Source organism: Lonchura striata, chromosome 1, assembly GCF_050655825.1.
Source record: "Lonchura striata isolate lonStrDom1 chromosome 1, ASM5065582v1, whole genome shotgun sequence".
In the NCBI taxonomy this organism is placed as follows: domain Eukaryota; kingdom Metazoa; phylum Chordata; class Aves; order Passeriformes; family Estrildidae; genus Lonchura; species Lonchura striata.
Window position 1 is genome coordinate 108,289,067 of NC_140703.1, and position 16,455 is coordinate 108,305,521.

Genomic DNA, 16,455 nt, shown 5'->3' on the forward strand with positions numbered 1-16,455 from the left:
ATCATATTCTGGCATACTTTTAGTCAGGTTTATACTACCAATAATTTGTCAGTCATGATCGATTATTTCAGAATAATTTTTTAAGCTGTGTATGTAGTACAATAGCATTCTCCAGTTACTGTTTACCTAGGTGTCACATGCAGTATTCTTCATCAGATTTCAATGAAAAAATCTGTGATTATATTCATCTACATGCTTAATATAAACTGCTTGCATTCATAAAGTAAGAGGATAAATCCACACTAGCTTCAAAATTCTATCTAATATCACATAAGCTGCATAAATTGTCACATACAATTATTGCTAAAAAGACAGACCAGAAAAAATACTTCATACAATCAGAGAATTCTTAAGGTTGGAAAAAACCTCAAAAATAATCAAGTCCAACCATTAACCTAGCACCACAAATTTCACCATTAAACCACATCCCTAAGTGACATGGGATCCAGGGATTGTGACTCAACTACTTCCCTGGGAAGCCAGTGCTTGTTCCAATGTTTGACAACTTTGAGAAAACTTTTCCTAATACCAAATATAAACATGCCCAGGCACAGCTGAGGCCATTTCTTCTTAGGAGAAGAGACCAACTCCCACCTTGCTACAGCCTCTATCAGCTGAAAGCCTGAGCCTCCTTTTCTCCAAGCTAAACATGCCCAGCTCCCTCAGTCACTCCTCATAAAACAGAATTGGCCCCAAAGCTGAGCCCTGGGAGCATCCCTGCTGTCTGTCCCCGCTGGAAGTGACCCTACTCCCCACCACTCCCTGAGCCTGGCCCCACAGACAGTTTTTACCCAGCTAAGGGGACACCCATCCAAGCCATGAACAGCTGGCTTCTCAAGGAAAATGCTGTGGAAGTTCTCTCCCACACAATCCAGGAACCTCCTAGATTGCTTGTTCTCTGCTGTGTTTCTGCATTTTCAGAGGACATCTGGTAATTTGAAGCTCCCCAAGAGAAAAAGGACTGGTGACTATGAGACTTATGGAATTTGCTTATGGAACATTTAATCTTCCTCTTCATCCTGGTGGGAGGTCTATGACAGACTCCCACCAGAATATCTGCCTTGCTGGACTTCCCCTGATTTTTAACTAAAACCACTCAATGCTGTTGGCACCAGCATCAAACTCTAGATAATCAAAACACTCCCTTCCATACAGGGCTGTCAGACCACCTCTCCTTCCTTGCCTATCTCTTCTGAGGAATTTATAGCTATCCACTGCACATTCCAGGCATACAAGCCATCCATATCTCTGTAATGGTAGCTGTGCCATGGTTTTCCAGCTGCCCAATGGGCTCCAGCTCCTCCTGTTGGTTGTCCCTGCTGTGTGCACTGGTGCAGGTGGACATTGGGCTATAGATCCCCACCCTTCTTCAGGGAGAACCCCTAATTCCTGTATGACCGTTCTGAGGTGCTTCCATGGTATCTAACTCATCAATAACTCTTGTATCTTTGCAGCCACAAGGATCTCCAGCCTCTACCTCCAGTTCTCAGACCAAAGGACCTCACTAGGACAACATCCCTCAAACATGCTGTCCCCAGGCTTATCTCTAGTGAGGCTGGTTTTATGTCTTTCTCCCTTCAAATCCAGTTTACTCTTCACTAAATCCTGATAACTCTTGTGCAAAGATCCTTTTCCCCCTTTGGTACAGGTGCACTCCATCTGTCACCAGCAGGCCTGGTGTCACGTAAACTGACCCACAATTATAATGAACACAGCTGAGAGTTTGTATCACTAGAAGTATGAAAGCAGAAAGTGAAATTAATTTTCATCTCCTTCAAATTGTTACTTAACAAACCAGGCCTCATGAGAACACATGATGTATTTCAACTAGAAAAAAAATGAAGCAGTACATAATTACACAACTCCTTGGAGTAACAGGTTTGTATCCTTGAAAATTCTCCAGAAAGTATTCTGTGTGAATCACCTCAACTATTACATTGCTATCAGCTCAGACAAATGATGCATGCAAATACATGCTTGTACAAACAAACAGGGTGTTTATAATGCAACATTTTAATATAATTACATCATTGTGTAATTAGAATGTGCACTTATATAAGTCTCACCTTTCTCTTTCTGCTACTGAATGAACTGTTAACTACTAAGGAAAGATTAATCTTTATTAGTGACAATTGAGTTAATGGTTTCTGAACACGAAAAGGAAAACAAATTTCTAAAACATGGTATTTTCCTAGACAAGCAACTGCTGCTATGTAAAAAGTTTCTGTACAGCAAGTAATTATTTTCCTAATTGTTTAAAGGAATAAGATAAAGTTTGAGACTGTAAAGCGGGAAGATGATGGATCACTAAAAGTGAGATAAACATCTGTAGTGTCAAGGATACAAAGTTACTACTGAACTCAGAAGCTTAGGTTTTTCATTATTTGTGTAGAAAATTATTTATCAAAATACTGCTTTATACCTAGTGGTTAAAAATATCAGATTAAAACAGAATTGTAGCATTTCAAGAGTCCTAGTGTCTATTTTCACATTATCCAATTCTATGGAACTATGTAAACAGCAAGACAGACTGCAGATCTAAATCCATTTGTTATATTTGACCATAACTTTTATGCATTCTAATAAACCCAGGCAGTCAAAGTTTCTTTCCAAAGACTCATGAGACACTGGTATTTAATTAGAAAGCACAATTTTATTTTATCTCCTCGGATCTGAATTCAGCCTGGTTGGTGAGAGAAAAAAAAAAAAAAAAAAGACTTCATGTAGGAAAAAAAACTAAGTTGAAAAATTCTAATTCTGACTGAAAGAATTTAGGATTTTTTTCTATGCTGGAGCAGGGCTTGCAGTTTTACTACACATACTGGATGATAACAAACCATATTGAGGACATGGACTGTATTTGAATATGTCTGCTTTGATACATGTACAATTTATGTAGTAGGTTTCTTGGAATATACTAATTCTCTGTCATTGCCTGATGTGTTATGTAGGGTAAGTATATTTCTGACCCACAATACAGAGTTAAATAAAAGGCTTATCACTATTTATGTTTTATGTGGCTGATTGTTTGCATTAGTGAGAATAACCCCTTTCCACAAAGAACATAAATACATACTTCAGAGACTTCTGTGACGTAGTAAAGCTCCTTTTTCCCTGAATCTTTTATATGCATAAACTGTGTGCAAACTACATATTTATGTCATGTTCTTGCTTTTCATCTTTATACATCAAAGTGAATTGTGAGAGAGAACTCCCACAAGCAGGGTGTGAAGCCTGAAAAAATCAATGCAGCAATACCTGAGAAACAGAATGAAAAACCACACTCTCTTTCCTGATCATTCAGCTGGCATTATAAAATTGTTCTATTGATAAAATTATGATCCATTACCCATCTTTAGAAAATAGACAGTACTTGCACCACTATCCACCTGTTTGGACAAAAAGCTTTCACAATAAAGACTTGATACAGAGCACTGGGCTGTGACTACTGCAAATATTACCCATCATAATAAATTAATTTATTTTGCAGCTAAGAATTCTTGAACTACTATATACATTTACTCTTTTTTTTTTTTAATCACTTATAGCTAAATTTTTCACAGTATGTTTTTCATCAATAAATAAACTAAGGTATAGAGTATCCAGGACCTTAAATCTCCAGTTTTAAACTTCCTGTCAAAATCAAAATCATGCACTATGAGTGAATACAAGAAATTTCTTCACTGAAAAGGTCACTGGGCTTTGGAATAGGCTGCCCAGGGCAAGGGATGAGTCAGCATCCCTGGAGCTACTAAGATGTGTAGATGTGGCACTTGAGGACATGGTTTAGTGATGGCCATGGCAGTTCTGGGTTAATGGTTGACTTGATGATCTTAAAGTTCTTTTCCAACCTAAACTATTATATGATTCTATAATACTGGAATAAAGGGTCCTGCCTTCCAAACATCCAATCAACCTCATATTTAAGAAATTTAAGACTTCAAGCAGACATATCTGTATTCCTCTCAATAACTGTAGCAAAGAAAACGCAATGGAAGTATAACAACATAGTTCAACAGCTCCATCTCAACTAATTAATTTTCTTTCTCCTCAGGATTCTCTGGAACAATAAATACAATATTATCTTTCTTTAAGATTTTTTTTTCCCCAGAGGAAAATAACTGTATGAGAACTGTCCAGGCATATATTATGAACATTTGCATCGTTATCTCTTTTTATTACCGCAATGGAGCGTGCTGATAATAGACTACCAAATTACCATTTCTTCATGTATTTGAAAGTAATGGAGAAAAACTAATTCAGTTAAGCTACATAGAATAAACTTTATGCAAATTATATAACTTCTATAAATATCAGATATGCCTGATAAACTCTCATGTTTGTCAAATGCCTCTAGACTTGGCTTACCCTTACCTGCCACTGTTTCATGAGGTCCCGAACCACTTTGGCATCCTCTAGTGTCTTTTCTTTGTGTGTGGCATCCTGCAGGACATTTGCAGTTGTTTCAGCTTCTGTGAGCCAAGCAAGGAACTTTTCAAGATCCAGGTAGAATTGCTGCAACATTCTTAGGGCTGATTCCAGAGCTGCTTCACGCTCACAAACCCTGCACAAGTACAAAAAAATCAAATACAGTGCTCTTTGGAAGAGAACAAACATTAATCATTAAATAGAAATGTAAAAAAGACAAATTAAATATTTTTCATGTACCAGTCAAGGTAAGTTTGCTAATATATTAGCTACAGAACTGCTACTGTAACTTTGGCAGGTTGGGCTCCTTTTTTATATTTTCACCTGAGAAGTAGTAAGTTGAATCAGTCTGATACAAAATAAGACAAAAACACTTCTTTCAAAGTACTATGTCTAAAATATGCACAATTGAAAATCATAATTCCTTGGTTTTGTTTTAATAAAAGATTATTTTTTCCACTACAGCGGAAATACTTGTTTAGTTTAAGAAATCACAAAATAGTTCCTGACCACTGCATGATATGATAAATTCAGTGATTAATTTTCACTACTTGAAACATTTAGAGTTTTTGTTTAAAATCTGAAACCCTTATAACACTAAAGTTTGTGTTAGCTTTGTGGGTTTTTTTAATGCATTCTTATTTTAATTTTAATTTGAATGTGATACATGACAAGGATGATCTCTATTAGTTACAAGATAAACCACAATTTTAAAAGACAAAGGCTATCTTACCCTTGGGGAAGATCTAACTCAGATTAGGAAAGATACTAAAGATTTCAGCAACTCTGGTGCTGAAAAAACATTAAAGTAGATCTATGTTATATCAGCATTCATATGCAAAGTAGGTGTCATGTATTCACTGATATTTTTGCTTTGAACTTGAGCAAAATATGGATTTAGAAACATGGGCAGCTAAGTATGACATTGTTATTAGCACAAATCTGTGAAGGTGACTTACCTATTGTATTATATGCATATTTGTTTAACATCAACATGATCCCTAAATAATTTTTTAAGCTCTGAAAATACTTATTAAGGTCATTTGGTAATGTGCATTACTTCAAGTGGAATGAATGCACTTTGATACACACCTATGTCAAGTCTACACATCTGTGGTGGTCTTCACATATCTCAGCATATTTCCTGCCTAGTTATTTAGGGAGACTAAGATACTAGATTTGACCTTCTAGAATTCTAATTCTACTAGATTTTAACTTCTCAAGTTGTAATTAATCAGAAGAGGTCATGAAATTTCCATGTGCTGATCTCTCTTGCTAATTCTGTTTCCAGTTGTGATGGGGTTGTACTCCTTGGTAGGTAATGATATCACCCTAAACCCCAATTCACCAGTGGAAGTGAGAAAAGAAAAAAAAAAAAACTACCACACAAGTTTTGCCAAGTGGCACTGACTTAGCATGTTTTTTTGACAAGCATATAGTTAAATTGCAGCAGAGGATAGTAAGAACAGAAAAAGTCAGTCAGAGTACAGGCAAGGACAAGCACTACAGGAAAAAAAAAATATCCTCCTTGAGAGATTAATGTCACAAGAAGTGCCATATTTCTATTCTATTTTTAATCCTTTGACATCTTATTTGCTTTTTCCCAACCATTTTGTTAAAAAAAAAAAGGACGTATTTTTCATTCAAAAACTGAGGAAGCTATTGAATGCCTTGCTACAAACTCATCCATCAGGTTTTTTTTAAAAGCTTAAAAATGGACTGGATTTTCACCTCAGTTGCACCTGTTGCCACCTACAAGAACTCTCCACATCATGACACTGCTCAGGCTGCATTAGAATGTGTCCCCAGGGGGCTGTCAGTAAGAAACACTCAGATGCAGAATAGTGAACATGATCTCTTTCCCAGCTTAAGTCTAGGTGGGAATAAACATAGCTTGTGCTCAGGCTACTTCTAATTTAAAATAACTGCAATGAAAGAATTTGTTGTTCTTTTTTTTTTTTAATTACAGATTAATTACATAGAAATGACACCTAAATATACTAGCAATATCCATTAAAAGATAATAAGATACAGAAAATCTTTTACCTGGAAAAGACTGTATTGACCTATTTACCACTTTTAGCTCAAAACCAACATTACATTTATTCAACACAACTTGGAAATGGAATACAATTGCATAAACTAAATGCATTTTTTCCAGTTCTTCAGAGAACAATTCTAAAATATACTTTATAGCATTATTCTAATTCAATTTACAGTGTGCAGCATGGTAGTTAATAGCCTTTGCAGAATCACATAAAATTTTTTTTCTCATGCACTTCCTTCATAACATGAAAGGCACATTTTTAACTACTGTACACCTGCATTCCTATAAATACATAGCAATACTCTGAAAATAACAACATTCTGCAAATACACAGTGAGATTTAAAACCAAACCCAAAACCCAAGCACAGATATGAAAAAGATATTCAAAGGGAGAACAATTTCAAGGATTATTCAAAGTCAGAATTAGTGTTTTAGAGACTCTCAGACTTCAAGAAAAAAAATATAGCATTTTATTGGTCTGGACAAAGAATGAAGTTTTTATCATGAAGAATCTTCTGGCATTTCTATGATGCACAGAAATCTTGTGGCACATAATTCTTTCAGTCTACAGAAATATGTTTCTTTATAATATACTAATACCATAATTCCACCAAAAATATTTAGTACTTTGCATTTTAAATTTTGGTACAGTGAACATGCAATAAACATTCAGCTACACTGACTGTTCTGCAGCATATCGATAAACTTCACTCTACTTGGCTTTCTCACTACAAAACTATGAAGATGGAATGAAAAAAGAAGGTCTAAACATGAGGAATAAAACTGAGCATCAAATCCAGCATATGCGAAATTGCACAGAATCATAGGGGTCAAAGAAATATGTCTATTGAACAAGATATTATTGCACAAAACCAAAATAAAGATGCTTTCTCTTTAGTCTGTATTATCCAGGTATGTTTAATTTCATATTTCACTGTTCAGTGCAAAAAGAAAATAACATGAAGTAACCAGAACTGTATCTTAGTGTAAATAGAAATCTATACAGTACAAACAGTACAGCACACTGCTAAAATACTAAAAGATAATAATAATATTATTATTATTTAAAAATATTTTAATGGGATAATCATTATTTAATCTGTTATACTATGCTATAAAAATAATCACAGAATGTATAACCAAAAGCTTCTTATTCAAGGAAGAAACACTAAAGGTGGGATTCATCTTATTTTCATCTAGACACCCAGAAGACAGACAAACTACACTCCCTCTATAAAACATTTCTAGAGGACACAGCATTCCTGGAATTCAGTTTCTCCTCCCTTGCCTATACACATCTGTTGTACCAGATCAAGGTCAGAGTAAACTATTTTCCCTGACTACAACACTAAATCACCTATAACTTAGACAATTTTGATTTTACAAAAGCTTTAAACTTTTTTATGTCTAAAAATAGGCAAGCTGGTCCCCAAACATGCCTGTAAATTTGATTTTTAGGAACTAGTGGCATCAGTGACAGTGAATTCACCAACTCTAGTTGTTGTATGAGCTTTGTTTCAGGACAGAAGTTATGATGCTCTTTTAAGTACATGTCAGCTGAAGGCTTTGAGCTGAGCAAATAATGGTGGCATGTGAGGGGAAGTGAGCCAAGCAATGTATGAACATTTATACTGCCAGGAAGGTGTTTTTAAGGGCTGAAAAAAATCCACAAAAAAGGAAATTTACCAGCCTCTGTTTCAGGACATTGCTGTTGTGCCAGAGAACTTTTAGAGCTAATATTTTTTAAACATAGCAGTATACAAATGTTCATGAAGAAAAGGAGGGTAAAATTAAGTTATCATTGCAGAATGTTCTGTGATTCTATGATTGAAATTATTGCAGCAGTGCTTCAGTCAGCACTACCAACTCCCATACAACACAAGGAATACAGTGTTTGTAGAGGGTCTGCAAGTGTGAATATCAGATTTTTCTTCAGCTTTAGTGTTTGCTACATAATTTGGAATGAATCATTCACATTTTATGAGTGTCTGTGTATTTCAAATTGCCATGCTTAGTCACAGTACAAGATACATGGTGACAGTCAGTGTGTGAATAATGCTTTGAGTTGCTCAGGTAAGAGGACATGCAACATGTGCATAGCACAAACACACTGCTGTTTCCCAGGTATTTCTTTAAGAGCAATAAAAGTAGAGGAACTCTGTATCATTCAGTGTTCAATAGATCACTAAATCACACTTCCATCTGCAGACTGTAGTGATCTAAAGTTATCTCACTGAGATATAAAATAAAATATCCTAGACTACTGGCTGTCAAAGCATCAGGAAATGGTTTTACTTCCATAGTTCATGTGGTTCTCTTTCTATAATTTTATTTTCTCTTTTCCAACAGTACAGTTCTATACAATAAAAAATAAAATAAAATTTAAAAAGTTACCTGAATTTCCTATATTCTCTCAACTATCACAGAGATTTTGAATTACATGCATATTCCTGTTAATGCTGGAAAATTTTGCACCTTTTTCATGAGCTTTATGTCCTTTCCATATATGAAAATGGAACAATTGCAAAGCTTTATTGGATTATTTAATTTTTACTACTAAATAAATTTAAGCTCTCACTGGTAACTCTTCTTCAGCTGTTTTAACCTGGACTGATAAAAAACCTATAAAAGAGGGAGAATAATTTAACCTCAGATAAAGTTGGAACACAAAGAGATGCACAGATATGAAAATTAAATTCTTAAAATAACTATTACTGATAAAATTTTGAAATGCAAATTCAAAATAAATCATGTTCACTAATTTTGGGACTGCTGGTTAGAGGAGCTTTCTTTCAGAACTCAGGTACTATATTCTACAGTGTCAGTTAAAGTTATTAATACATGCTAGCAAGTGATAAATGTTCAGATTAACTCTGGAATACTTGTTACAACATTCAGTGGAAAAAAACGACGTTGAGACAGCATTTTAAGTACTGTTTTCTTGTGTTTTTCTGGATGTCAACTAACTTAACACCATGTTAAGGTGCACTTAGGATTTTTGCAGTAACATTTTTGCATAAAGGTGTATTTAATTTGACCCTCTGAACAGAGGTACTAGGTTTTGCCTGCTGTAGATCACTGGCATGTGGATGTGACTATACATTTTTTGAGTGATCTTTATATATGCAAACTTATGTCCTACTATCACTATTTTGTTGGAAAATGTTCTTAACCAAGTTGATCCTACAGCACTGGAGATTGGTCACCTGTGTGCAGCTCTACCTCTGAAATAATTTTGTTGCAAATGGCTAGAAAGCCTTAACTTGTAACCAAACTTAGAGCTACAACATCCAAACCACTTGTGATCAGCATTCACATGTTGCTGACATAGCCACAGCCCTTATCCTCTCATCATGCTGAGTGAGGAGCCAGGAAAGCTCTGGTGTGCTGGTACAGAATTCTGTACTCTAAAGACAGGCTTGGGAATTGGCTGGGTATCAGTCAGCAGGTGGTGAGCAGTTGTATTGTGCATCACTTGGCTCTCCTGGGTTCTGTTACTCTCTCTCCCTCTCCTCATAGCTACAATTAATATTAATAATCATATTGGTAGCATATTCAGTGTCATTCCAACCCTCCCTCCCATTCCCCCAATTAGTAAATTGTTCTTATTTAGCTTTTCTAGAGGAGAAACACAGAAGATTTAGCTTATCTTTCCAGTTCTTCTCCCCACTGTAGGGAAGTGAACAAGAGGTGGATGGTACTGAGTTGCTGGCTGGGGTTAAACCTCGGCAGTGCAGTGCTTCTCTCTTACATTAATTTCTCAACAACTTGACCTACTGCCTGAGAGCTGACTTGCCTTCTTCAGATAAGCTGAAGGGCATCTGTCTTGGTTGCACTATCCATATTTATAACAAATGAATAACCAGTCATATAATTTTAAATTCCAGTTGTAACTTGGCATACAGAGAGATTAAGTGCAACAGCTGGTGCAACAAAAACAGGCAAAGGCATCTCTCTGCTGATTCTCTTTATTTCTGCAGGGAGGAACAAAAACCCTCAGTGTCCCCATGCTCTGATTGGAACTCAGAATGTATTCACAGGGACAAAGTCCTGCTCTTTTCCTAGCAATCACAGTTTCCTAAATGACGGCACTTTCTTCAGATACAAAAATTAGAACATTTTAAAACATATCCTCATCATACCGATAGGCACACAGTTTGTCTTTTCTTAAAAATCTCTTGAGACAAAGAGGAAAATGCTTCAATGAACAGTTACTCATTCTACTAAGCAGGATGCAAGTCATTTTTCCTGAACAGTTTTTGTGTTATAAATCTCTTCAAAACAAGAAAATATGTTTCTGTTGTTTCTGTACTTAGGAAAATGGATGCAAAAATGGACAGGAAATTATTTCTTTTGCTACTATTTGTTGGCTGGCTTGTTTCTACTTATACCTCTCATAGACATTCTTGAAAAAAACAGGACTTTTATGAAAATAACAAAAATTATCAACCCTTCTCCCAGGATTTTCCTCTGAACTGCTTTCTTTGTTACTAAAGGCACTAAATCAATTTGAAGACATATTTTTGAATTTAGATTGTTTGTCCCGTTCATTTATTTTAAAATCAAAATAGACATTGAATAGCAAAAAGAGAAAAAAAAACCAAAAACAATTACCCCAAACCCAATATTTATCCATGAAGCTTCAGATCAGCCTTGGATAATACTCTCCCATCTATTCTACACCATTTTTTATTAGACTGAGAAGATTTACTAAAAACAAAGGAAATATCACCTCCTGGGGAACAAAATCACATATATAGACTTCTGTATAGGACCTTTAAACAACCCCTTTTTAATTAAGCACCTGACAACATCAGCACAAAGGGATCTGTGTTATCCTGTAGGAAAACATCTCATCAAGCTTTTTAAAAATAATTTCTGTCTCCTCTTATAGTCTGTTCACTTATGGGATCCTACATTCCCAAAATACCTCTTAATGGGAGAAAAGAGAGAGAGAGTTAGAGGGAATGTTATCTTTTCTTGCCCCCATCACTTTTGTGTCCTTTCCCCTGCTTGCTTTGGCATAGGTTAAGAAAGTTAAGAACATGTTCTCTATGTTCATCATAACCATAAATTATCACACTTACATGGTAAGCTACAGAACAATCATTAATGAAACTAAGGAGATTCCTTTGTAATTAGAATCAGTTACAGGTTATCTTTTATGCTATTGAAAACAGTTTATGTTTACTTGTGATTTTTAATTTCCTGATAAATCTTCATTAAAGTCAATTGTTTTCCAGAGAGTAAATCATAACTCTTACCAAGTAAAAGAGAAGGGAATTGAAACAAACTCAACAGTCACAGACATATGAGGTATCATTAAAAATTATTTATAGACACAGAATAATATTCTGATTAATTCTCTCCAGAGGCTTTTCTATATAGCCCTCAATCAAATTTTAAGGAAGTATCTTAAACCATTAAATAATTAAAAAGAAAAAAAAAAAAGAAAAGAAAAAGAGAAAGAAAAAGATCCAAAGGAAAGAAAATACAAAACAAAATCCAACAGAACAAACAACTCAGCAACCCCCCTCCCCTCAGTTCTCTGAACCCACAGAACAGATTCCAGTCTAATCCTTGTATAATTCAAATAATGCCCCAATAAGACATGGGAAGATAATATTTAACAATTCTGTTACTCCTATTGAAGAGAGAAGTCAGAAGAAGAAATACTAAAATCTAAACTTAAACCAAACAGACAAAACTAGTCTCTTATTCTACCAAAAAAGCAAAAATATTATTGTTCTGTTTATCTTCTTCATACTTCATGGTTTATAATATGTAGAATTAATTTTTTTCTTGCATTCCAAAACATATTATTCTTTCAAAATTCCAAGGCAGTCAACAGTACCATTTAATAAACAACATATTAATTACTCAGATGTAATTTAGTAAGATAAAATCTTTGCTTTCCAAGATAGTGAAGTATAATTTAAAATGATTATGGAATTAATTATATTCTAAAGGCACTTGTTTTCTTAGCCTTACTTACTGCAGAAACAACTAGATTTAATAAGACTGTGAAATGCACTGATGGCATTACATGAAATCAATTAGAGCTCACAAAGGATACTATTAAACTGTTAGTGTAGTTTTCATTTGGAGCATCAGCCTCTGAGGGCTGAACTCCATGCCCTAGCAAAAAAGTGATTTGCTACCATGCAAGAGAGAGAAGCCTCAATTCCCAGGCTGGAAAACTTGTCTGGCAGCACTTACAATTCTTATTGTACCATGCATCATATTAAGTAACATTAAATAAACACTTAGATAAACACACACATTATTTTTTCCCCTTTAAAATATGGGCCTGAAGTAGTACTCACATTACACAAAGATGCTGACAGATCAGATTCAAAATACTTTAGAACATGTATTCTGTCAACATATTTCAAGAAGTATAAAATGCTAACTAGAAAAAAACAAAACAGCTCAAAACTGTAAAATTCAGGTCAGAAGCAGCTGGTAACGAAAACTGGTTAGCATCTGAGTAAGAGGGAAAGAAGGCAGCCTGCCTATTGCCTCTTATATTTATACAATCCAATAAAAATATATTAGTTGCAGGAACCACTCCATACCTATATATCTGTATTTTTTACTCTTCAGGAGGTTTCAGACTCCAATAGAAAACTGAACTATAGAATAATTTCTACTCTACAAAGAAATAATCTGATTAAAATAGATATGCTGCAGAAAGATGGTAAAACATCAGGAACTACAACCAGAGGTATACAAGAATATAGGGAAATACTAATAATTTATTATTATGCAGATTCAAAAACATGGAAAGAAACTCTAGTTCTGTTCCTCGGGATCATGCAAATATAAATAAATAATTAAATAGTGAATTTCCAGAGCCCAGTTCAGCAAATTCAGATGGTGTTCAACTCACTCTCAGTTCTACAGAACTTCAGCATGTGTTTGATACAAAAGCCTTACAAAGAAAATCCTAACTCCACTGAGGATGAATAGCCAACCTTCAGCTGACTTCAAAGGGAACAGGATGTTCTCTGATAGTTCTACCTCTATTCTTTTTTTGGATGAATTTCAAAGACAAAAATTCTTAGTAGGAGAAATCATAACCCTTCAAACAACAATTCTGGAGCATTTAACAGAGTGGAGAGAGACATAAATACACCAAAACTCTAAGTCTGGGAGTGAGGAATTTGGACTATTCTGCTATGAAGAGACAAGACAAAAATGGATATACCCAAAACTGTGTGCTCACAGGCAATTCAGGCAGAGTATATCCAAATCTTTCTCTTAAACAGTGCATGATTTGCAATGTTTCCTTCTTTAATGATTTTTCAAATAGTTATCAGGTGTTTATCTTAAAAAGATACTTGATTTGTCTTGAGATCTATAAATTTGTACTCACTGCCACACAGGTATCCCCTATATATTATAGATAATTTATCCAACATCTGAGGAGATTAATTTCTTTTCCCTAACATATGCCTACCTGTTCTTAAACCACTTTCCAAATTGTAGTCATGGAAATGAACACATAACTGATGCATTCATCAGTTTAACTGGTGATTCAGCTTTACTTCTGCTTATGCAAAGAAATCCATAAAGTTCATCATAACCTCTTTAAAAGCAGCTATTTGGAAAGGAAGTCAAGGATACAAAGTTTTGTTACAGAAACCTCTCAAAGACGGGAAAATGAATTTAGCTAAAGCAAAATTCAAAAAATACATTCCATACTTCTACTTTTATTTCCCCCAACATGAAAAGAAATAACAGAGACACTTGTCCACAGCTCTGAGGGGTCAGCACAGTACAAAAAGGAAGGGTGTCACCAACGGCAGATCTGAACTATGATTTCTTAGTGCCATCTTATTTCACAAGTGTATTCTGCTGGTGTTTCCATGGGAAAAAAAAAGAGAAAACAAGCACTGGAAATGCTGTCTCTCATCCCTTGGAATAAATTCTCACCAAGAAACTTACATGTAAACTAGCTCAAAGATAAATCTAATTTCTTGGAATCAGTACATGTATATAGTTCATCAGCTGACACTGCTACTAATTAATTACCACAGCTGAAGGATCAACCTCAGACATGCTCCAAGCACCAAGAACTCATGGAAATTTTGGAACTGTTTACCATTACTGGTAAGAAGCAGCACCAAGATTTTTAAGGCAAAAAATAACTGAACCTAGCATATATAAGCCATATTGTGGGCTACAGAAAATGCATCCAAGCTAGATTGAAAAAAAAAAAAAAACCCAACACTAAATTAGACTCTAACATGATGTGAATTAAAAAAAAACAATATACGATAAAGGAAAAAAAAAAAAAGAAAATAAGGACAGAAGCAAACATATTACACTACCGAGATAAAGTACAGGAAGTAGGACATGGGGGGCATTGCAAGCTTGGCCCTTTAGGCCCTTCACAAAACTTTGCTTTTACCACACACTGTGTCAATTAAAGCAATGGAATCTCAGAAATACATGGCACATTTTAGATAAAAATAATACCATGAAGTAGACCCATATAATGCATTGCCACAGGGCACTACTGTGCTTAAGCAGATATATCTCAGATATGTAACTGATTATGTATCTTGCACAAAGGAAGAAACTGCAGAAATGCCAGCTAGAGTGATAGTTCCAAGAGCTATTATTTCTTATCATTTGCAGAAGATAATATTTTTTTTTTATAATTTACAGGAGATGTAATGCTTAGTAGCTAGGAAGTGCTCCTCATTTCTTAAATTTGTCAGGGAATATAAATTTAGGGTATTGGTCAAAATGTAATTGATATTGGATGACAAACAACATGAACATACAACAGTTTTTTCTTTTCACAAATTCCCTGCTTACTTACTGTTTCCCATTTTATGCACCTTTATCAGCTTCACCATAAATGCTCTATCCTCAAGATTTACCAGTGGAATCTCACCTCTCCTCAGTGATTTCTCACCTTGCTTATTTTGGGACGTGCAAGAAAACCACATTGCTAATTCTAATGGTTTCCAATCTGCCTCCTGTGTGGCCCCTTCCCCAGATCTCTGCCTTGGTCAGCCAGAGTCACAACCATCAGCCTCTTGTGCCACTGACCTTATCAGGAATAATGAGGACTTGTTATTTATTGATTTCTTTGTGACTTTATATAATCACACATGTGATTGAAATTTCAGTCATAGCTAAACAACAGCCACACAAAAAAGGCAAGCACTGCTGTTGTCAACCTGACATGTTTGGTGGTAACCTCCAAAGAGAGGCTAAGCATTTAATAGCAGACTGAATTATCCTTGGTTTCAAGCATGACTGACAAGCCAGTGAGGGGAAATATTAAACTGCCTGCACAGCAGCTGAAGAAATACAAAAATACAGGGAAAATGCCAGGGGAAAAAAAAAAAAAGCTATCACAATAATAACAAGGCAAACAAAACATGACAACTGAGGTCAAATTCCTTTTCCTGGCACTTTGCTAGTCCATCAGCATTATTAATTTCTGTTCAGTTTGTCTTAAAGGATATGAAGCCTGATAAGAAGTCTATTGAGGGGACTGAAAAGACATTCATTTTTTCTATGAGCTTTGGATGACAGCAATAATCAGTTTGCTATAATTTGCTAATTTATCTACACACTAATAGGAAATAGATTTAAGGCTAGACTTTCAGGGCACACAGTATTAGCTTCTGTTCTTGTTCAAACAGAAACAAAAATTTTCTAATTACTGCAGCAAATCTCACCTTTAAGAGAAAGAACAACACATTTGTCTTAATTTTCTAACGGGATGGAAACAAAAATTGACATTTATATTCTTTCATAAATCAAACTTATTCTTCCTTTAGTACCTTGCTCCTTCTTAATTTGCTGCATATGCAAAAGAGGAAGATTTCTGAAATAAAACAGTTCTTTGATATGCCCACATTAAGCTTCAGTTATGACTCAAATCTGGTCACAAAACTGCTCTCCTTTTAGAATTCTGTTCCATAAACTATTTAATGATTTTTTTCAGTTGAAT

General features: G+C 35.0%; 1 protein-coding gene across 18 annotated transcripts in view; it reads right to left on the reverse strand.

Moving 5' to 3' along the window:
- The window catches only part of DMD (dystrophin), a 1,148,985-nt gene that overhangs the window by 234,113 nt on the left and 898,417 nt on the right, over positions 1-16,455 (reverse strand). For all 18 annotated transcript variants that reach the window (XM_077781657.2, XM_021553010.4, XM_021553014.4 and 15 more), the window contains one exon: positions 4,375-4,564. In XM_077781657.2, coding sequence (XP_077637783.2) covers positions 4,375-4,564 — 190 coding nt within the window. The remainder of the gene's footprint in view (positions 1-4,374; positions 4,565-16,455) is intronic.